Source organism: Venturia canescens, chromosome 1 (genome assembly GCF_019457755.1).
Source record: "Venturia canescens isolate UGA chromosome 1, ASM1945775v1, whole genome shotgun sequence".
Taxonomy (NCBI): Eukaryota; Metazoa; Arthropoda; class Insecta; order Hymenoptera; family Ichneumonidae; genus Venturia; species Venturia canescens.
In genome coordinates, this window is record NC_057421.1 from 24897442 (window position 1) to 24921692 (window position 24251).

The following is a 24251-nucleotide window of genomic DNA, read 5'->3' on the forward strand; positions in this document are numbered from 1 at the left end:
AAACATACTCGTACGATTTTCTCCATATGCGCTACTGTTTTTCAGCGGTCTTTATAGAGAAAAAAAGTCTGGGATAAGAGTGCTTGTGAAGCGAGAACTTTTGGATACCCTCAATTGAAATTTATCCGAGATCCGTCGAGGAGCGGTTTGATTTCGAGCTTGAATTCGACATTCGACGCGAAAGAAACTTTTGTTACCCAATTTTGTTACAAGTCGTAAAAAAAGGTTCAACCTTAGATAACCGTGAATTTTAGCATGTCAAAAGAGATTGGCAAAAAAACGATATCAAAATTGAAGAATGTATCAAATATTTGGACAGACTTCCAGTGAATGTCAGACGCGTGAGATGTTTTTTACTGCCACGAAATTAAGCTTCGAAGGATCGTTAAATCTGATCGACGTTAACGACCCAGTTCCGATGATCAATAACTGAATTATTGAACCGTAAAAGGAACGACTGTTTTGTGTAAGTGAAACAAGAAACAAGTACGTATTAATTATGTGCTTGACAAAGTCTAACTTTAATGTGGAGGTTCCTGCTTCGGATATATCGGTAGCCAGTTTTTTCTGAATGCTTCTCTCATTTATTATATTTCCTTGTCGTTTGCAGCAAATTGCAGATTCAATTTAGTAGCTAAACATGATTTTCTCATGCTCACAATATTCTTTATCCATCTCCACAACAGTGAAGCACACTTTCATTTCAACTTTTACATTTCAAGAAAGCCGTTAGCATGCAGAAACTGCATTTTACTCTGAAATACCAGAATATTCCATGCAGTAGCATATCAAAACGAGCATACTCACCACTTTACTGCATTTCCGTCATTCACGCGACAATGATAAATTTGTTATTGAAACCTTTATTTCACTTCTCGCAATATCCTTCGGCCAACCATCACCTTGAATTCTTCACGTTCAATAAACTCGCTGCGAATAAGGCATTTTGAGCGCGATGAAATAATTCACTCATCATGATTTTCCAGTTGCGATACCCACGCCTAGCAATTTCACACTTAATCGAGACTGACATCGCTTGTGATCAATGATATTGATGAAAATATCTTGAGCCTTATATGTTTGTGAATGTTGCTTATTTTATAATGCAGATCTATAGCAAATACGACAATAATAATCGTAATACACGCGGAGAAAACGGATTCGTTTTATATAGTGAGGAATATATTATTTTTCGAGAATTTTCAAAGTATTTAGCCACCGATTACAAAGAGCATAGTATTTTTTGAATTTTGCAACTTTTCGTCCCTTCAATGCTAAACAGCTTTATGTGGATAGCAAAAAGTTATGCACGTGAGAACTATGTTTCGTTTCGTTTTCGAGTGTTATATTCCTCACGTCAGACTAGCACTTACCGATAAGCGGAAACTGTCAGCAGAGTCAATTCTATGACAAGTACACGAATATACATGCACCGAATACGCGTGACATTTTACCATGGTTATAGTTTTTTTTAGTGTTGCCCGAGCACACTTTACAGTATAAACATTTGAAGTGACTGAAAACATTTTTTACTATGCTTATAGAGAAAAAAACTCTTGAGTCTTTTGAATAAAACGTATTTTTATCACTGCTCTTCGAATTAAAGCTGCAATCCAGTACTGTCCCCGAGATACTATATTATTATTTTCTAGTTTTTTTTTTTTAATTTTCTTTTATTAAATTATTATATAATTTAATATTAATAAATTAAATTATATTAATAAATAATTAATAAATTAATAATATTAATAAATAAAATTAAAATATAAATAAATTAAAAAAAAAAATAAAACTATTACTTTCCTCTAGAATTTTCGGCCTCGTTTTCTTCGTATATCAGCCACGATTAATTTTGTTTTGAATATGCAATACGGCCTGAGAACATATTCCGAACGGTTACATAATCGTTTCCCGGGATTCTAGATGCATATTTTCATTATGGATTGGGTTAATAGCTGTGTGGACATGCAGGTCGTTTCACCAAATATTGATATACGATAGTGTCTCAAAGTACACTCGATACTTTTGTAACGTTGTGTAAAACTTGGAGGCGGCTGCGCGTACGGGTCCGACTCACTGCACTTTCCCATGTCAAGAGTAATTTTGCGGTTTTCCTTTCAGTAAGCCACCAAAAGAATTTGGAATTATTTTATTTTTTCATCAATCCATTATTGGAGCAATGCGGAATTGAACCTTGAGACACGACACTCACTTTTTCGTTATCGAATCTTTTTTCAATCAATAATTCTCGTTCTTCGCGCACATAATTTTTGTAAACCGATGAATCATTCGATTTAAAATTTGAACGAAATATCAGCAGCCAAACTTTTTTTATCGAACGTAGATTTGCACAATGATTGAGGGTGAAACGGTGGGAACTTCGACAATATTTCGATTTTCAAAAAATCTTTTGCCACGGTTTTTGAAACATTAAACGTTCCGATCGTGCAAAATGTGAGGTCAGTCAAAGGTCGGACTTTCCCGGAAGTTCATTCGAGATTCAATTTTGTTCCGCGTGTGCAATCACTTCAATTTATCGGAGATTCGGAGAACGTGATTTTATATTGAAACACGTAACTACTTCGCTGGTTGAGATCGTAGCCTGCTCATGCATCGAATGGGCTATTGTAAAATGTTTCAGGAATTTTTTAATTCTCTCTGGTCGATCATATCATCTACGGTATGAAATATTCGAGCAAACGAATTCCGCAAATTTCTCAAACACATGGGACTGTGAATTTCATAATTTTGTTGCAAATGCACCTTTTACAAAATTACATTTTTCAATCATCGCAGCCGCACAAATAGCAATGTGGCATGATTCATATTGACGTGAAATGAAACAAGCCACGGAGAAATTCATCGGGAACTCTTTGTTAATTTCTTCCCTCCTACGAAGTCAGTGTTTCCTCGAACAGTTCACCAAACCACGTGAATTGTGCAGATTTGTATAATCCTAATTGCGTATTCCAAATTTCATTTATTTTCCAACTCACCAACTCGTCACTGCAACAAAATGCAACTAAACTAAATTTCAATGCGAAACCACTGCTCTGAATGAATGTACTCATCGTCGCGAATATCTCATTGTCAAATACGCTTATTTTGCCTCAACGAATCACTGTGATAAATTTTTGTGTCAAAATATAGTGTAGATACTGAAGATTTGACTTTATATCGTTTATTATATCTTGGTTAAACTGAAAATTAAAACAATTTGATATTACCGTGAATTATGATGATACAGACTTAACGAAATATACGTAAAATGGGATGAGAAAAGGAACAATGGCACAGAGGGAAATAATTACTGAGGAAAGTGAGGATGACCTACGAAATATAATAATTCTGCATCATATGACGATATTGCGCTCATCAGTCTCATTCAAACGAAATGCTCTAATTTTCCATCGAACTGCATCGGTTTGTAACGCCCTTTCATTCGGGCTTATTACAATTGTTTCTAGTCTCTAGCGTCGAATTCGAAAAAATCTATAGTATTCTCTAGCATATAAAAGAGCATCTTATCAAGACAGTTGTGCACCGCAAAAGGTTTGTCTAACTAAGAAAGAGCAAGAAAATGTGAAACGACGAATATCACTATTTAGTGAATAGTATATTACGACCCTAGGCCCGAAAGTTGGATTTCCTGGCATGTGCTATATGAAGGCCGAGGCGAAGCCGAGGCCTTCATGTCGCACATGCCAGGGCATCTAACATTTGGGCCGTGGGTTGTATACTATTTTTCTTGATCCCGTAGCCGAAAGTACGTTCAATAATTACTAGCAATTGCGAGGAGGGGGGGGGGGGGGGGGGATGCCCGCTCGACTTTTGCAGGACCGAGGCGAAGCCGAGGTTTTGCTGGTCGGGGCGGGCATTAAAAACATAAACAAAAAGTAAAAAAACACACACAAAATATCACACAATGATACAACAATATTATTAGTACAAATAAATAATTCGTTGATACATGTCTGATTCAAAGTCCCATGATAGTTAACAATTTTTATATATGAATATTTCCCGCTATACTTGACAATTTATATGAATATGTGCTTTCCTATGAACCTGGAATTTGGAAATACAACATTATTCCGGACGACCATATTCATTTTATTAGTTCGGTTACATTATTTTCTGTTTTCGCATCTGAACGAACAAATGTATGTTATTCGTCCCGGTTTATGGCAGTATAGCGCATAACATGAATGATAAAAGCTACGCTATACGCGCCCGCTTGAAGCAAATAATAATGATGCTTGGCAACGAATAAACAAAATCATGGCAACGAATACAGGCTTCACATTCATATATCGAAATGTTAAAGGATCACCGGCCGCAAAAATATCGTCAGAGCACACTGAAGTTAGCCGAGTTAGCCGGCCACGAAAAATGCTCTTCCCGGCCTGAAATGCGGCCGGAAAGTGCGTACTTTCGGCTAGGGGAGCAAGAAAAAACAATTTGCGGCTTTGCATCGAAAGCCAACCGCGTAGGTGCCCTCAATAAAATGAAGTATGAGGGTCTCTCTTGAGGTTGAAAATGAATATTGTACCGCAATTGATAAGCTTTTGAAGACAGTTGTATTGTTCACCTTCGAGAAGAGGGAGAGAGATTGGATAATGAAACTTGAATAATAGCCATTGACAACGAAAGCATCTCATTAACGTTTGCTGCTCTTTGATGTATAGAAATTGGAATCGGTATTCAAGTTTGTGGTTGACTGGAGCTTCTATGACAAACGTTCACATACTTATGCTAAAATTAATGTGGAATTGAAGACGCAGGAAACTTAAACTGAAGTGATGCCATATCTAGTTTTTATTCATTTCGCAAATGCTTTAAATAAAAAGCGTTGTTCCACGAATGTTGGCTCGTAGGTATGAATAGATTTGCATGAATAACAACCTCGCGGTGGTGCGCACGTACAATGAAATACGTGGAATTTCCTGCCACCGCCGTTCGGCGCACCATGTTCAATCAGGCACATGCAGTGTCGTCGGTGGTATCAGAAAACATAATTCCAGGACCAAAGCTACACATGCAATCTGTATTTTTCCCGAGCGTACAATGACAATTAGGACACGCGGCGTGGAACGTTACGTCAGCGTTGTTACTATCTTTATGCTCAGCACGTGCCATGTAAAAACAAGGATTTCAACAAACTTTGCTGACTTACGGGGCGTGTGTTTTTCCATTTCGTAGTTTTTGCCAAATTTCGATAAGCTGAGCCAGGTGCTGAGCGGAAATTCGCTCCACTTGTGGAATAAGTTTCAATAACAGAGCAAGAAATCCGACGAATAACGCGACCAACAATTCTTCCAACCCAATCCGTCTCCCCTCATTAAATCTTCTTCTGGTTGCCGCTCGGCATGTACAAAAGTGTGAAAACTTTCGTGCTCTGATTTACGAAGCGGTACGTTATTCCGACGATGTGCCAAAGTACCCAATCAATTTATAGCAACGGTTCATAAAAACGAAGCACGCTTGATAGGAGGCTCGAAAAGGAGGAGAGCCATGAAATTTTTTCATCCTGTAGCCTCGATTCCATACCGCTTTTTTCCACTCAAACGCACCGCATAAACATTCGCGATAGCCCTAGAAAAAAGAATGTACTTACAAACTTACAAAAACCCGGAAATCGAATAGAAATTTATCACGGAATTTCCGCTCCTCCTGTCAGTGAACTCACGCTCCTGAATCACGCATTGATTCAGGAGCGTCATTCGGGATTCACTCGGATGTATAAATACTGGAAGAAACCCCTCGATTCCAATGCTGCCACACATAAAAAGCGGCTTACTCTCAAAACTCAACGCTTCATGCAGATCTTATAAATGTCGAATATGATTTTTGGAGGATCCTGTACACTCGGATGGTCGTCGCGCATCGGTTATTCTCGCTTATCCATGAAACGTGCATCTAATAACAGGACAGAGCCATTCACATTTGCGGAACACGAAAGGATCAATTGTGTGTATTGAAACAACGGGACATACCGTATTCAATAAGCGGATTCATCGATTTCGATGGAGTTAGTCGCATTGGCGCTCATAATGGTTGATTATGACCACCATATTCTCTGTTCAATTCTGGATTAAATTATTGATCTTAGTTATAGCTGTAGTAACAGTACAGAAATGCTATGGTACTTCGTGCATAGGATCCCGGCATCCTTGACCCTGCAGGGTTCCGATCGATCGGATTCCACGAACATATGCACCGAAGAATTCCATCAAGGAAAAATCTAGTTAAGGTAGACCATGCCCGAAGGATTGTATTTTAAGGGTGTCTAAATTGGCTCGATTTTTACTTTTCGATTAAAGATACCGTCACTCTAAATTAATGTCAGAGTTATTAATTCGAAATTGTAAATACATTTTTTCAACTTATCTTTTGGCGAATGAAATTATAAGCCATTAATTGCTGGGGATCCATCGCTGACTGAATCCCAAATTTCATTCGTCCCTGGCGAAAATACTACAAATGTCAAAAATCGCATTGGAGAGGGCAAAGGATAAACACTAAGGGAAATGGATCAAGAAAAAAATGTTAATAAAAAGACAGAAGGCTGTGGACAGGAATGGGCCAAGCCACGAAGAAATGTCAAAATATGCAAATGTGAGGTTATATGAGTGCTCATTACCATTTTCGTTCAATCTTTAAGGTATCTTTATTACAATCTTTATTACTAGTAAGACACAATTGTCTCGAATTTTTTTCTAGACCTTCATTATATACTTCATTATTATTGTGTACTTTTTCATGAACTTCGTAAGAAGCGTTCATTCGTTACATGGAAAGAAAAACGTTTTTTTGCGCATAGTCCTTAAAACCCTGTGTATTTTTCTTCATATTTAAATACGTTGGTCTCAATGACCAATAATCCTTTAAAATTTGATATGGGTCTCAGTTCACTTGATATCTTTCATTTAAACTCTGTGTAAATTTCAAGGATTTTCTTAAGAGAATCGTTTCGTGCGTGTACCACCTTAAAAAATTCCGACATACAGCCTCCGGGGCGAATCCGTAGGCGAAAATTTAAAGTGTTTTACTTCGAATATGAGGGAGGGATCTTATGAGAAAGGCTTACCGAAAATAACAATGAGAACTCTGCGAACGTTTTCTTCAATATTTCCATGTGCCACTCCATATTTTTATCGGCGAGGTCGGCTTTCATTCATTTTCGTTTGCTAGTGAATCCGTGTTGGAAGGCTCCATTCGATAAAGTTCCCATCTGCCCCAACAGCATTATCATACGAAGTGATACTTAAATGAGCAAGTAGCTTATAAGTGCATCGTTGGGATTTTTTCCTGTTGGAATCGGATTTCTAATGGTCCTTTGAGAAGCTAATCATACTTCAAATCATCCGAATACTGCTCACGATTCTTTCGATCGAGAGAACTCCATGCAGTTATAAATTCCATACGCTCGACGACATCATTAATCGACCTAACAATAGCAGACTTTTCTGCTAAAAAATGAGAGCTCAAGCGCCCCTCGTCCCTTATTCTTCGGAAGGATCCTTGACTGACTTATTATTCTATTCGCAGAAACTCCTTCGCGTAGTTTATTTTTCATGTAGGAGGTTCTATTCCATTTAAAATTTCTCTAAAGGGACTCTACGGCCGTTTAATTGCGTCGATAATTTAGCTAATGAAGTATTCCTGATCACACTGAATTTCTTGGTAGCTCGAACCTCATTCTACCGTCTTAATCACCCATATTATTGATCGCAAGCAGGAACACTCATAGGACCATTCATGCTGACATTTCACAGATTATTCACGATACGAGTCTCGTTTGGATCAATCTATTTACCTAGCTAATAGCAATCAATGAATCATTGTTTGAATTTAGTTCACTTGAGTAATTCCAGAAGAATTCAGTGTTTGGTGAAAAAATTATTTTCTCATGCTACGTGGTTAACTCATAGGGCATTAATTTAACATTCACGTCGAATCAATTGTTGTTCAAAGTTACACAGAATGTTGGACCCATACGTCAAGACCCACGAGCCAAGGTCGTCTCGGACTTTCTAATTGATTGACGCAGACGCTGGTATAATGAATCACAAAGGGTCAACTTCTCGTTGGAAGCTACAAAAGCAAATAGCATGTGATTTGTCTTGATATCTTATAAGAATCTTGAAAAGGGGCTCCCGTTTGAAAGCCGAAGACAAATTCTTGTTTATTCTGATCGATAAAAAAAAAAAAAAATGGGAGATTGGACGCAAGTACGCAAAAGCTACACATCAGAGCGTTATTACTGAATTGACTTCGTTGTAATTCAAACTCAGGTAGAGCCTGTCACGATTTCAAAATTTTCGTAGAGTTTAAGGATTTTTCGTGCACTTTGACTCGCGCTGGGTCACGTATTGTTGGCAGTATTGTTCACCAAAAATTACACATCATAACGCAAAGAATACTTTCTCATTTTTCATATTGCATTAAAAATTTGAAGCTCCGTGACATTTGAATACCTTTGGATGATTCTGTTGGTTGTTTAATTTTTAGATTGACATTTATTTCGACGAGGGCATTGATACTTGGAACCTGTAAGTTATACGTACACGCATAAATTTTTTCAGCGCACCGAAGGATGCGCACTGTCACCAATTACCTATTGGTGAATCTATCGGTAGCAGATTTGATGATGTCCTTGCTCAACTGCATTTTCAATTTCATCTTTATGCTCGACTCCAATTGGCCCTTCGGGGTGGCTTACTGCACCGTCAACAATTTCGTGGCAAACGTCACCGTGGCATCGAGTGTCTTCACCCTCGTCGTAATATCATTTGACAGGTCAGTTTGGTTATTTGTTTATAAAAAATTGTGAAAAATAACGATTTTTTTAGTTCATCGAAAAAATTGAATCAATTACTTACTGTTGGAGATCCGAATCAATCGAATGTGAAAATTTGATAATATTGATGCGTGTCTCCCTCGACAATTTGACAAAGTTCGTTACCAAGATCCCGCAATCTCGGACGACATTTCGTAAAGCAAAAACGCGACCCTCTTTCACGTCGGTAACAGAACTTCCGTGATAGATCGTTCAAGTGCAAGAGCTTCGGGCGGCAAGTCCATAGAGAACAATAACTTCGTTTTTGTGTCGCAATTAAACGAGATCAAGAATAGGGAGGCTCCAGTTTCCCTGTTAAGGGCACAAACTCCGTGACGGGCTTTTCTCCATCACCATTTCGCTTTCCTGCGAATAGCTAATGAACAGCTCTCCTAAAAAGCGGAAAAAAAACCAGCGAGCAAGAGTTAAATGCACTTGAGAAAAGTAAAAAACTAATAAACGTTATTCAAGTGTCGAGAAGAGCAAAGGTTTATCGTTTGTGGCAACTCAATTTGGTGAAACGAGAGGAGCTGCGTAATTGTTCCCTTTTCAAGTACATAGTGTGACAGGAAATCCCCCACGTTTTTGTTTTCCCTTTGCTTCTACAAACGACTTTCAGAGCTCGAAAATCGCACTCTGCTTTTCTCTCCGTTTGAAATAACTGCGAGCATTTCGTGAAAAAGCCTCGCGTCGACGTTTCGATCTTTGTGAGCTGACAAATGATCTCCGAATGGCATGGTATCGAGCTAGACATTGCACTAGCACTTTTCGCGCTTAAGAGGAGCTTCAATTGAAAAAGATATAAAAGAATATGGTCGGTAGACAGTTAGCAGAGCTTAGCGTACGTTTTATCCAACTCAGAGAATTTAACGATCAACGAGATACTCGGAAATGCATGAAATGCCTTTTTTCTCTGGTACCACAGAGCGCTGGTAGGCTTTATCACGCAGTAGATTGCGAAAAATAAAAAAAATAAAAAAGCGTGCGAATCATTTATTTCCATCCCTAAGTCCTTCATGTGCGAATTTATTTATCGCGGCCGATATTTCATTCGGAATGGGAAGACTCCAAAAAACTGTACTACGTTCTGAGAATCACTCCGTTGTTTATTTGTCGACAGAACTTGAACGAGTCTGAAGAAACTCGGTTTCACTTTTTTCGAGTCTAAGAATCGTTAGTCATCGCACCGACCTCCTCAACTATTTGCGCTTTTTTCAAATGATTTACTCACTCCGGTAAAAAATGGAGAGTTTTCGCCGCCTCGCGTTTTCCGGCGAATACACGGTAGAACTGTGCCCTCAAAACATGGCGTGTTCGTTGGAAATAGCCATCAGTTTGCCAAGGCAAATGTATTGCGGTAAATAAGTTTCATTATACATTCAAGCGACTTTGCCCGAGAGTCTACCGACCGCAAAACTCGCCGCGGCTATGTTATACATGATCATACAGCCACGAATGGCAGCATCGAAATTCCTACCCTCGTTCGTCGCGTGTGATTCGGAGTATTCGAACCGCAAATTACTTTTCATTCGTCTTCGATTGCTAATTTGACGGGTTGAAAGAGCGATGAATATTTTTAGGAAATAATCAGACCTCGCGATCGTCGACCAGATAATCTACGGCGATGCACTATGAAATTTTGATGATTATTTTTTCCATCCCAATTCCGACCACCAGGAGTTTGGTATTTTTTAATATCCCGATGTAGAATGTCACTGCAGAACGTAGCTGTCGAGAAATAACTGATAATTCTCGCAAGCACTTTGGGGTATTCCAACGTACAATTTTCGATATTCCCCTCGTTGATACTGAAAACACTGAACGCTCGCACACAATGTTATTTCTCGTTTAAAACTCTCTCCGTCATCGTATTTTTTTTTCACAAGAAATTCGCAAAACTGGAGTAGCAAACACAGGCTCTCCGACCAAATACCAACAGTCATGGTCCCGTACGTTCGAAAAGGATGTAAAACGAGTTTCCCTCACTCTTCTCACTAGCGCAGAGCCTGGGCAGAGGCCGATTACTAGCACGGGGCCGACGACTGGGCGTTTTCCTCTAATCGTGATAGATGATGGAGTTTTCATCCTTGGAATGCGAACGGTATAGATTCAAATATTCTTCACGTATGTTCGAGGGAGACCATTGTCGATAGTTTGATACTTTATTAGCTTATTCACAATAGGCGGTGGTAAATATTGAGCGCATCAAAATTTCGACGGTATTCGATTCGGAAAACGAGATAATGAAGTTAATTAAGGTTGTATAATGGAATATGCGTGCGTTAATTGTTGGTATCAACATCCTGCTATGTTGATAGTGCAACAATGTTTTCAGAATAAAAACCTTTGGATTAAGGATCACTGGAGATATGAGCATATCCCTTGATTCTGGATTTAATCGCAGTTGAAAAGAGGAGCGATTGGCTTGATCAAAGTTGGTAATAATAACCCCAGGCGATGCCTGAAAGCATTGAAACGTTGAAAATCGTGATAAACCCCTTAAATTAAGGGTCTACAGGTATTTATTACGAACTTTATTGCTGTGTTTAAATCTTTTTTTACGTGTGGGCGCGTAGACGTAAATTGTTGTGCGGAATGGTCAATAAAAATTCACTTTCATTGACCACTTTTTCACGGTTTTAAGGATTTAGATACACAATAAAAAATAGAAATCCCAATTCCGCAGCCTGCGTTTACCAGAAATTTATTGTTTTGTCGATGTTATTGTTCGAACAATAAAAATTCAAACGTCGAGGGACACAGAACCTATTTGCACTATCTCATACGAGTTCGACGACTTCTTTACGTCTCGGAGAAAACAGCCCGCCTAGAAATTTGTTAGGGTTCACCTGTTCATGATGAGGTCATGATCAGGTTTTGAAACGGGCAATCCTATTGTTAAAAGCCTGATGTGGCCGCTATAAGGTTTTCCACAATAATTTCCAAAACAGCCTAATCTAAAATGGCCCTGATCGGGTTCGCCTAGATAAGGCCTTTTTGACCGTTATCTCATTCAGGTCCTGCTCAGGCTCGACTTAATCACGCCATATGTGGAAATCCTTATGAGATTCCAGCTGGAATCTACCACAATACTGCCTTGACAGTACTTGTTCTATTAGGTCCTTCCAAGGCTTGCCTTATGATTGGCACAAACGCGTATTCGAATAGATGGTGAATAAGTTATATTCCATTCGTGTTTTGTACGAGATCCGAGTGACAAGTTTCCAAGTGATTTTCAAAGTGAGTTTCCATATATTTGATGAAGTTTTATTCTATTCGTATTTTATAAAAGATCCGAGTGACAAGTTTTCAACTGAAATCAAACAATAAAAAAATTGTATCTGAACATAAGTTGAAATGAATCGAGATGACCAACGTCGGTATAAGGCGCGTATGCGTATGCGAAGATATCGCTCTATGCGTAAATTTACAAAAGGTATGTACAATTTTAAAGTGATTTGCATTAATTATATGAACGAATTAGAATTGTTGACATTATACAAACGAGCAAAAATTGTGTTGAGAGAATTATTGATACAAATTTGTGATTTTTCTCTTAGAAATTCTAAAATTGTGCCAATCTTAGCACACCAATCATTTTATTTTATTGTTCAATATTTCACAGATTTACATAGCCCGAAAAAATTCGCCAGCGACGAGAAGAAATCCGTAAGCGTCAAAGATTTTGATCAAGCTGTTGGCAGAGTCATCAACAATGCCAAGGATTGGAACGGAAATCGGGCGATACGCTAAAAAAATGCCCAATAAACGCGTATTTTTAAGAATATAAAATTATACTCTTTATCCACACGTTCCTCAAATTTGACAGTTTATAAAACATAATTATTAAATTATAGGTTACACATGTCAGAATATTCAAAAAAAGACTTATAATTTACATGATTGATTTAATAAAGATTAATAAAATAACGATGTCTTCTAGAAGTCTATGTGCACGAGATTTTCATGTAGGACAACCTGACAGTAGCCTAGTCGAAAACCCTGATCACCGCCCGGTCAGATAACCTGATCAGGGTCTGTAAACGAACGTCAACCGACCCGGACCAGGGCGCCTTATTCGGGCCTGACCAAGCAACCTGGTCACGGCCATTTGTTTCAGGGCGTAACATTTTGGAACAGGGCGTCATCAGGTGGCCTTACAAGCGCCCTACCAAGGCAGCATGGCAGCCTGACAATACCCTGAGGAGGTACCTAGGAAACTTTCTAGGCGGGAGATGGAGGGTTCTTTTGATAGTACGTTCTTGTGCGAATGTCCCAACCCTCGATTCTGATTTTCCCTTTGCTCGCTCCTTCAGGATAGGCGATTCGTTATGAAGGAGAGAAAAATTTTATGTTTTTTGTGAAATATACACCCACAGATGTTTACCATGAATATAAAAAGAAATTCCTTTATACATATTCAATATGAATAATGCTCTTTTGTGATAAAGGTTTCATAAACATTCAAAAGGATATTTATTGACACGAGTAAATCTCTTATTTGACAAGAAGAAGAAAATTCATATTTTTTCTATATTTTTCATTTCCTCGAGCAAACATTTCTGTAACTGAGAACGCGTTTAACCCTCTCAGACCGAGACCTATTTCGCGTTGACGGAAAATGATTCCCTTCATAATTTTATCTCAAAATACTTTCTAGTTTCTGAATCCATTGTGACATTTCGGTTTTTTTGTTGGGAAATATGAATTTTGGAAAGTTCGCTACGCGCAGCACCAAGTTCTTGGGGAGCAAAATCAGGAAAATTTACGAATGAATCTAGCACCGAATACCTTAAATACATCATATTAGCTTCCCTTTGAAAGGAAATAACGTTTGGAGTACGAAAAAAAAATGTATACCCACTTTTCTTTTGCGATAACTAAAGCACCTTTTCACACAACGCCAGCTCAACATGAAACGCCGATTTCATATTGATATTTCGATGAGTTAAAGCAGTTTATCTCTTGGTTTAGGAGTATCTAAGGTGCAATCTAACCTTGCTTCATGGAAATAGGCAGTTAGAACCCCGACCTTACTGACCGATGCAGTTTTATTGGGCCTGGAAGCGCGTGTTGCGTAGAAGCAACATACGGTCCGAGAGGGTTAATAACGTTTGCCAGAGAATAAAATTTCATTCGATTAATATTTCTTTTACCAATTTTGATCGTTCATACATTATTTTTCGTTCGATTCTCCGGCCAGAGAGACGTGTGCATCTCCTGTCAAAATTTCGAGTAAATTTCGCACTTCTTTGAAATCCGTGGATTCAACGTATTTGTCGAATGTATAAAAGCGCAGTGGGTCTTGATTTTCAGCTTTGAACTTTTTCCCCGTTCAATACTTGACCTCGGCTCTACCTGTGGACTCGAAATTTCAAACTATCGTAAGTTCTTTGCGAGATGAAGAAAAAGGTGAAGGAAGCGTGAAGTAACTTAATTTCGCTATTGATTTTGCTTCCTCGACACGAAGTTTTTCTCATTGCATTTTTCACAATTCCAAATGAAACTCACCAAAAAAACAATCTGCTCGAACTCACGAACTTCGAAACTCCAACTAATTATAATCGCTCGAGAGATAGTGGATAATCACAGGCCTCGAAAGCAGTTTGTGTCTTTTTCGTCACCGGAGTTGAACATTTTGCTACATTATCCAACTTTCGCAGTTTAAACATTCAGTACAAAGTTTTGTAGTTATTTCATAAATAATTAATCCTCCTCACGAGAGTCGCGAACAATTTTTTCCCAACTCGCATTTACCGTGTCTTGGTAATTGCTTGTTCAAACTATTTGAAATGTTGAAATGATTTTTTTTCTTTGTTACTGAAAATTTGAGTTTGCTTTAAATAAATGTCGATCTTTAGAAGCTGGAATTTAACATCGCGGAGATTGTGTGGATGGAGAACATGCCGTCAGGCCATTTCGAAGATTTTTCCATCTGCTCCAGCTTCAATTTAATCGAAACGGACAACGAAGTTTTCCGGATCCTACATCTATAGTATACGAGATCTCGACGTTTCGCGATAGATTTTCATGATTTAATTTGTAGATAATTCCCTGAATCCAATTCAATATCAATTGTAACAATTTTGTTCATAAACAGTGCGGAATATTTCATCAAAATGAGCAATCTGCAATTTGTCAGAAATATTACAATAAATTCTCGTTTTTTTCTGTAATTCTTCGTAATACTTTTTTCAATAAATTCATCTCCATTTTGTTTTCAATGTCCAAGATGTTCGGTTTCCCATTTCGACAATGATTTATCATTCGACGAGAGTAAAATGTTCGATAATGAAATCACAAACGTGACGTTTCTCTATAATTACGAATTTTCGTGGAATGAAGACTCACAAAATGATTTTTCTAATAATACCCAACGGTTTGACGAAAATAAATGACTTGACTGAAAATTTATTGGTATTTCTGTGGGTGGTTTAAATCACGTAGTTTTCTATCAGCTGAACTGTCATTTTCCGCGAGATATACGATGGACTTATAATTTGTCTTTTCGAATGGAGCGTGCGTGAAAGAAACCAATGTGAATAAGATGAGTGGAACTTAGGCTTGAATTCGCCATTAGTCTTCATTGCAAAAAGATAAAATACGGTCGCGAACTCCACTCAAGTTGGCGTGTAGAAGTTTTTCTTTACTGTCAAACTTTTAGTTCATGATTGCAGTTTGAATCTTGCCTCGTACGTAGTGGGTGTTCAAATAATTTCCGAGAGTTTGGAAATAGACTCTATGTTTTTTGTATTCCTCGAACAACATGCGAACAGCAATCAATTTTGTTAGCATTCCTTAATCTTGAATTATGCCTAAATAAAAACTCTGAGCGATGCATCGTTTTTTAATGAAATTCTGATTTACTCGAGACTATAATCAGGTATTTGAGAATTCTTATCAAAACTAGATCGAAATCTGACAAATTAGCACGGACGAGATCTCATTTATCGCACAGCGAGTATGGCCGACAAACGGTGAATCACGCGTTTTCAAATCAGTGCTCAAAGGATGCTTACGTTTAAGCAGATAGCATCGTTAAGCAGAGTTCCGAATTTCCCAACGAATACATCTCGGAATTCGTGTCATTTTTTAACATCCTTCAGCGAGTTTCTGAACATTCTGAGTTTGGTAGCATTTCTCGCTGAAATCCTACCATATTTTCCAGTTGAACGTTGTATAAAGTTTATGCGAGCACAACATAACGAGATGTAATGTGTACATAAACGTACAGCATTGCCTCAAATATCCTTTCAGACTCATTTGAAGTTCCTCATCGTGCGTGATATTCCCATTTCCTAACGTATTATATTTACATAAACGTCCATTCCACAAGCAATTAAGATTGACCAATATTGGTCATGTTTCTGGTTTGATTGATTCGTACGCCCGCTTCACTCACGGAAAAACGTTGTGCATGGTGATAACTTTATGCTTAACTTTCACGTTATTGAAGTGGGATCATTATCGTCACCAACAAAAAAGTCACTCAATCATACCATATTTTGGATTGATTTACCTTAAAAAGTGTATACAAAAATTCAATTTTTCTTGTTGCAAATATAATTGAAAATATTCCGTTGTTTGAACGTGTACTTTGGTGTCGTGCACTAACCATCTCCGTCAGAAGCTTTTCATCCAGACACGCGATGCCAGAAATATATTACCTTGGCAACACCATGATAACAATTATAGAATCAAGAAAACCAATAATCGCGTCACGTGAGAAGTTTTTGCCCTTCTATCGAATGTATTTTTACTTTTTTTCTCTCTCAATTAGTTGCGATTCGTGCTTCGAATTGTTTCGTCGTGTGAAGAATCGAAAAAAAATGTTACACAGAGATTTCGAAAGTTGAGATATTTTTCACTCTGCGGAAAGTTGTTATATTAACAAAATTCACGATTACACCATACTCGGTTTGTGGAAACGGTGTGCCCCACCCCCGCCCCACCCCTTAAGAATGCTGTTTTTGAAAAATATCGAAAGATGTAATATTTAACAATTTATAGTTGTTATTTTGATTAGTAGAACTATACACTCCTGGATAACAGTGGCGTCACGATGAAACGCTTGTCAGAAGGTTGGCAGTATAGTTCATTATCGAGGAAATTCGATTGAATCGACAACTTTTCATTAGTTTCGATAATACGATTTCATTCCAATTCTTAAATATTCATTCATTAAGAAGTTACTGGATTGGGTCAGCTTCATTGTTCAAAGTATTTCTAATAAACTTCAGGGAACGAGCGGAGATGGAAATCTGCAATTTTCTGCAAATATTTCTTATACTCCAAACGTTATTACGATGCCATGAAAAAAACATCTTTATATTCATGAAAGAATGTAATCATAGTATCTACTCTTTTGTCCTTGAAAACACCAACGTGTTCATGGGTATTGAGATCCTCTGGGGGAACGAATATTACCGAGACATTTAATCGATAGCCTCTTTCCCTCCGATCGCCACATCATTCCTATCAAAATGTTTATACAGTCCCGTTAAATTGGAACGCAATTCTTGATTTATGTCGACATCGGGAGCGGATCGAACTACTTGAGAATGCCGGGACTGCAATGTTTTGCAAATTTTGGCAGCTTCCGAATTAGCCTAATCTCGTCTCGATTAGGCATTGTGAAAGAGTGTGGAAGGCATCGTCATACGCTGTTGTCAAAAACTCGATTTCTCCTCGACATTGGTACACGTAGGATCAAAAATAAAATTGCTTGCTACGAAAAAAATCATCCGAATTTTTTTAAAAACATTTCTGAGCAGAGTTATGCTCCTCGGAGCAAAAATCTAAAAGAGCTAAAAAAGGATTCCTCGGGAACATATTTCACTACGGAGAAAATTACCCGCAATTATGCCGAAAATTTTAGTGATGATGCACAAAGCTGTGCCGTATCGATTTCTCTGTGGAAAACCGTTCAGAATGTTGCAATGCACCGCGGCAGCTACCGGATCTTGGTTCTAGAAGCATATTCCAGTGGGAGCGAGCTCATTGTTTCCCATGTTATGAGAAATTTGATCAGAAGCGACCGATTGGCTTCCACGGTATCGTAAAAACGGTTTTCGACTCGAGGGCGGGCGACTCGGCTTAAAAAAGATGCAAAAAATCGCGATGCTATTTCCAGCAATCAGGATAAATTATTTTTCCGATGCTAAGTGCGTGCTAGCTTTTTGTATGTACTTGACCGTCAGTTATTGAGTTTTCAATCGGAATGAGGCTTAACTCATTCGAGAATTGACAAATTTTACTGAACATTTTCGTCCCACTGTTTCCAATCTGATGAGCTTGCGCTCGGAAGCAAGATGGAATCGAATGTTTCGTTTCAGTTGGGCAAGATCGGATGTACAATTTTCCGAGCTCAAACTCTCGTGGGAAATGCATTTCACTTGGGTACTCTGCGAAGTTTTAATGAGTAGAAAACACACGAGTTTCCGCGGCCACGTCCAAAAGAAATGAATCACGACATTTTTTTTCGACTATTCCCAAATCTATTCGCAAAAGCAAAAAAAATTGACTTCAAATTACTTTTTCGGTTTGTTGAAAATGCCGACACGAAGGATTTGCCTTTCGGTGTTCCGAACCTCACGTGTGAGAACAGAGAGGATTGATCATATAGTCGTTATCGTGATCGTGAAATGCCAATTTATTTTTATAAAATCTACATGAAGCGTATTCCTGGCGAGCAGTATAGCATTGGAAAAAAAATAAATTAACAATACCTTCGTCGAAAAAAAACTCGGGTGCGCGGTTTGGTTTTTTATCAAAAATTCATTGTTCATTGTTCATTCTTTTCGTATTTTCCAATTAGCTCCAGGCGTGGGATCGAACGTTGCAGAGTTCATTCTCGATAACAGCAATTATCTTATATTCTTGATTCAACAAGTCGAAGTAATTGATTGTGGAGTTACTTCGTGATATTCGAGTGTACAATCGATATATTTTATTCACGTCAAGATTATTCAAGCATGTTTGCGTTTGTTTTATCTCCTTTGGTACATCCGATTCAAATGCTTTCGAGATTTTTAAATTCGAGTCTTAAGGTAGATCATGCCCGAAGGATCGTATTTTATGCGGGTGTCTAAATTGGCTCGATTTTTACTTCTCAATTGAAGATACCGTCACTCTAAATTAATGTCAGAGTTATTAATTCGAAATTGTAAATATATTTTTTCAACTTATTTCTTGGCGAATGAAATTACAATACACGAAAATAATTATAATTTTTTATGTAAAAAATTACGTTAAAGAGCGCAAAGAGTAAACAAAAAGGGAAATGGGCCAAGAAAAAAGTATTAATAAAAAGACAGAAGGCTATGACAGGAATGGGCCAAGCGAAGAAAAAACAAAATGCCGAAATAAGCATAAATGTGAGGTTATACGAGTGCTCATTACCAATTTCGTTCAATCTTTAACGTAGTACATCTTTATTACTAGTAAGACAATCGACTCGAATTTTTTCCCAAACCTTCATTATATGCTTCATTGTTATTGTGTACTTTTTCATAAACTTCGTAAGCAGCGTTCATTCGTTATATGGAAAGATAAACGATTTTTTACTCATAGTCCCTATAACCCTGTGTATTTATCTTCATATTTAAAGACGTTTATCTCAATAACCAATAAGCCTTTAAAATTTGATGTGCGTGTCAGTCGACTGCCCACTGAAACTTTGTGTAAATTTCAAGATTTTCTTACGAAATCGTTTCGTGCATGAACTACTTTAAATCCCATGAAGAATTAGCTTCACGTGTAAATTTATTCAGCACAAATTATAGTTTCTCGGGTGATGTATTTGAGGTGAACCGGAAATGGCATTAATTAAGAAACCACAACGGAAAACTCCTTCTGGAATAATTCCGAACTTTTTAATGACCGCTCTCCAGTACAGCTTGCAGTCGTTTTTTTTTGTACTTCCAATTCATAGCTGTTCGTAATGTTCAAGGTCGTTTCCTAGATACAAAACTTTTGTGCCACTAACACAACTATCATGAATTTTTGAAGTCGTTCTTGTTGGATGCGTCATCCATTTTTTCATAGCTGTGACTGAATTATTATCGTTATCATAGTAAAACATTCAAAGTAAAGGCTCTGGGTCCCATGGAAGTCTTATTGTTCTCCCGATCTACCTTTTGCTCTCTCGACCTATCCAATACAGGGCCAAAGGTCAAACTGTGAATTATTGCTCAGGTCCTGTCGCGGTCGATTACAATGGAGAACTGGTTGAAGTAACTGGTCGAGGAAGCCACGGATATCATTGGTCATACTTTAGGAAAATATCAGCATTTTATTTGTCGAAACGAAAGAAAAAAAAATTAATTTGGAAGAAGGAAATCCAAAAGCATTCACGATTCGATTGTTTCCAGTGCCAGGAACCAGTTTTGAGTAGACACGAGCATATTGCATGATACATCATGCCCAGAAAATCAGAAATCGAAAAGTCCAATCACGAAAACGCTACGAAATATTATTTTCTTTTACCGCCCTGTACATTTACTTCTAAATGGCCAAAGTTAGACCAAATCGATTCTTTTGTGGATGCGTATCCAGAACGCTCAACGGTCATGCTTACTCTGAGGATCACCCTGAAAATGCTTTCTGGAATTTTCCCGAATACCCGTATCGTCTTCCCGCAGATATCCCTGCTTATTTTAAAATGTTTGTCTCGATCCTTCGTTCGACATCCTCGAGTTCAATTGATATAAAGTCAAACTATCTAAACAGCATAATATTCATCCAAATCGAGTAAATGAGAGAAAACAAAAGATTTGCAGTAGGATTCTTCGGGATGATTCGAAAGGGTACACAGGAAGGTTTCTACTCTGTATATTTTTCCTGGGAAAATCCAATAACACGATCTTTAATAGTCTGTTTTAAGAGAAACGAATCAAGTAAAACTAAAGTTGAATAATATTTCTTGCTAACAGTTTCTTCCCTAAAGTGAAATATTCTCAGTAACCTTGACGACATTGTTCAGTACAAACGGAACTTCATTGTGACAAACTCTATAAAAAATATCTTAAAAAATAAACGATTTCGTTTAACTGTAACTTTCGCTATTTGTTTTCAAGTTTTGAGTTAACTTCTCATCACGTTTACGCCATGACAAATTACCCTAGACTGGTATTACCCACGGTTCTTGGGGTAGAGAAATTTCGTCCCGTTTTACGTAAGTTTAACAGTGTACAAGGGAAAATTTACATTCACGCTTGTGCGAAGAAAATTATTAGCCCACCTGCGAACCCAGAATGGTTCAATGTCGTTTTTGTGTGTTCTGGGACATAGTTTATTTGAGAATTATTTCCGTGTGTGTATTTTGTGATCTCCTTGAATATCTTCCCTCAAGTTGTTCGATGGTGAAACTCGACTTTATGCGGTTCGAATTTACGTATTTTTTCTACGTTCCTTTTCGCCACAAAAGTGCATCATGCACAGCGGTTGAGTTGTGTCTCGATATTGCAAAGTCATTTTGAAGTATCAATATGATAACCTCTTTTTTATAATTTCGATAACATCCGATTTATTCCAATATTACCTTGTCTGCGGGCACGGAATGCATCACATTTCTTGTTGCTTCAAAGCAGCCCCTCAAGTTCCCCTAGGAATCTTGAATGAAAAATGTACTCAGAAAAGTATCTCCGAAAATTCGAGCTATTTTTCCATTTCAGTTACCCTACATGCAAACTCAAGTCGAGCGTCCGGCCACGGTTTTCTATATTAGGTACGTTTTCAGGTGATTTTCAAACGCAAGGATGACTCGTGAAACATTGCAGTTTGCTGAAACGCGTGATGAAATTCGTTTTGCATACAAGACATTATCTACCACCGCGGGTTCACTCGCTTTATGATACCCGTAACCTGCTTTTAGATACCAGAGCAAAATGGAATCTCTTTATGTGCATTAAACTTTCTTTTGACGCACGACTATTTCCATGTTTGGATATAGAAAATAAAGAGAATTATATAATCCTACGAGGCCATGGTTGTTGGCAATATTTGAGAGTATTTTAGATAAACGTTTTCAATTAATGATGAAAAAAGTTGGCTGATTTAGTGCTCGTTAAGGATGTACGATCCTGCAAAAATGTGAGAGCTCTCCTTTGATATGATTTCGTGCTTTCTATCAGTTAAAATTTTAAAGATGAATGGGAAATATCGACAGTTTTTTGGAGACGTTGAACAGACTGGTTGTTATAGAGATCGGAAAATCTTCAGTCGGCTTAAATCTTGCTATACGTGTCGTTTCCTGGCATTTATTCGTCTACTTCTAACGGAGCCTATCCTTTTTGGGATTCTGCTTTCCTCCTTAACGTCGAGATACCATAGAAAGCTTCTTTTTCCGCAGATCTCCTTGCGCTAATAATCAACGTTGTCCATTTCATTCGGAATGTTTCCGTGTACAAAATATTCCGGACATACAAAATATTCACGTTTGTAAATTCCAGCATCGTGAGAGGCTTGAGAAAATCCCTTCCGTTTCTCGTGTCATCCTCAAAAAGGTTTCGTCCGCTTTCTCTCTGCACAGTGGTTCGATCTCGCCATAAGTCGTAGTAAGATTTTCCAGAGTGCTTGCGGACACTCTCGTTTCCAGAGTCCAAGCCTTTTAAATCTTCTTTCCTCCCTTCGAGAGCTTGCTTTTGTTTCGCAAACTCTATCGTCGTTGCCGAATCGATGAATACAGAATTCGAGTGATTTTTTGCCCAGTTACCTGCTACTGCATTTGTTTATCGGTTTACGTTACCATCTCGACCATGAATTTAGGCCATTTGCTTAACGTTAAAACGTCCATATTACAGTGCTCGATTAGAATTTAGTCGATTTAACAATTACGATTCGCCTTGCTTTATCGAATACGAGCCCGAGCTCAAAGGAACCAGACAATCAGCTGTTCCTCTTGAGCCAAGTTCAAATGCCTCCAGTGTGTCCAAACTGCGTTCCTCAGCTCGGATCTTCTTATTTGAAATTCTTTCTTGATAAAGTTCTACGTCTCTCGACATTCTCTATTCAAGCAATTCGAAACTTCGAGTTGATAAAGTATTGAATATTCCAATGATTGAATCCAAACGAATGTGCCTCTTTTATTGGGTGTTTTGTTACATTCTCAACTTTCTATTGAGCAACGTGAGAATTGATGATCCATTTGATATTGCGAATTGTCACACATCAGAAGCTGCCCAAGACTTGGCCATTGTGACGCGTCAAGCCTTCTACGTACGCAGAGTGATGAGTGTACAAAGTCCAAAAGCTGAACCCGACGACGACTGCTTTCGTGGGCGTCATGGCAGACAGCTCGATTCCACACCCCCAAGCTCCGCTCGTTGTCTGTGGATGAGAAGGATAAATCTTCATTCGGTTGACAGGATTGCAAAACTAAGGGTGTTATCGCACGTAGCGTGGCCTATTTTTTGTCGTGGAACCTCTGGACAATTTTTCCTCAGTTTTATTTTTGTCTAGAACCTTGATATTTTTTAATCACAAGAGTTTTAATGAGTCTGGGATCTCAACGCTATTTCGGTATAGAACAAAAGGTCCTTTGCTTTTTTCGCCGACACAAAATTCAACTTTATTTTCTGCAGTCTCTTTCTCTCTGCTCGCCAATAAATTTGAGTCTACTCGGCTCCAAACTAGTTATTTATCGTTTTTCCTTGCATTAATAAAAGTATAGATCGGTATCGTGCATAAAAGAAACGTTCGAGATTTGTCGCAAGCGAATATCCGGCTTGCGCATTGCATGAAACGTGCACAAACCCACATAAGCTCGATAGAGCACGTAAGAGCCAACTACGTCCTCACTGCGCGCATGAATGTTTTAGGACGCCCTTTATCACCGTAAACTACTGTGTTTCTATGCTTTACTTCTCGCTGCGAGCTGACTTCTGTAAAAGGCATTTTTTGTTCGTTATCTCGGAATCGGAACAATCGTAAGACTGGTTGAAAAAATTTCGATTTATCCATTTGCTGTGATTTCTGCATTTCAGTGCGAATTTTAATGATCGATGATCGTTTTAGGGACTTTTTTTATCACATTGAAGAATTCTTGTCAAGTTGACAGGTAAAGAATTAGGAAAATTCTCAATTTTTATTTTGCGAGTAACGTTGATGATTTTTTGGTTTTTTTTTTTTTTTTGAACGGTATAATTAATCCTGCTCCAGTTGTCACGTATTTCAGTACCTTCTTTGAACTCCAAAATGATGAGTAGAATTCGACACCTTCACGACCTCGCAAATCTCAAGGGCCACTCATTTTTATTACACCGTATAACGTTTCGTCTCGTTATTCATCCAAATTTTCTTCCCTATCTCGATGCGTCTGGTGATTCGTGTATGATTTTTTCTTATCTCTAACCACCGCCTCGAGTCTCGGTCGTTTTTACGAATCGTTGCTTGACTTTTATTTCAGTAA

The 24251-nt window shown here is 38.1% G+C and overlaps 1 protein-coding gene across 2 annotated transcripts in view; it reads left to right on the forward strand.

Moving 5' to 3' along the window:
* LOC122409532 (tachykinin-like peptides receptor 86C) overlaps positions 1 to 24251 on the forward strand; it is a 75568-nt gene that overhangs the window by 33016 nt on the left and 18301 nt on the right. For both annotated transcript variants that reach the window (XM_043417178.1, XM_043417169.1), the window contains exon 2: positions 8589 to 8802. In XM_043417178.1, the coding sequence (XP_043273113.1) occupies positions 8589 to 8802 (214 nt within the window). The remainder of the gene's footprint in view (positions 1 to 8588; positions 8803 to 24251) is intronic.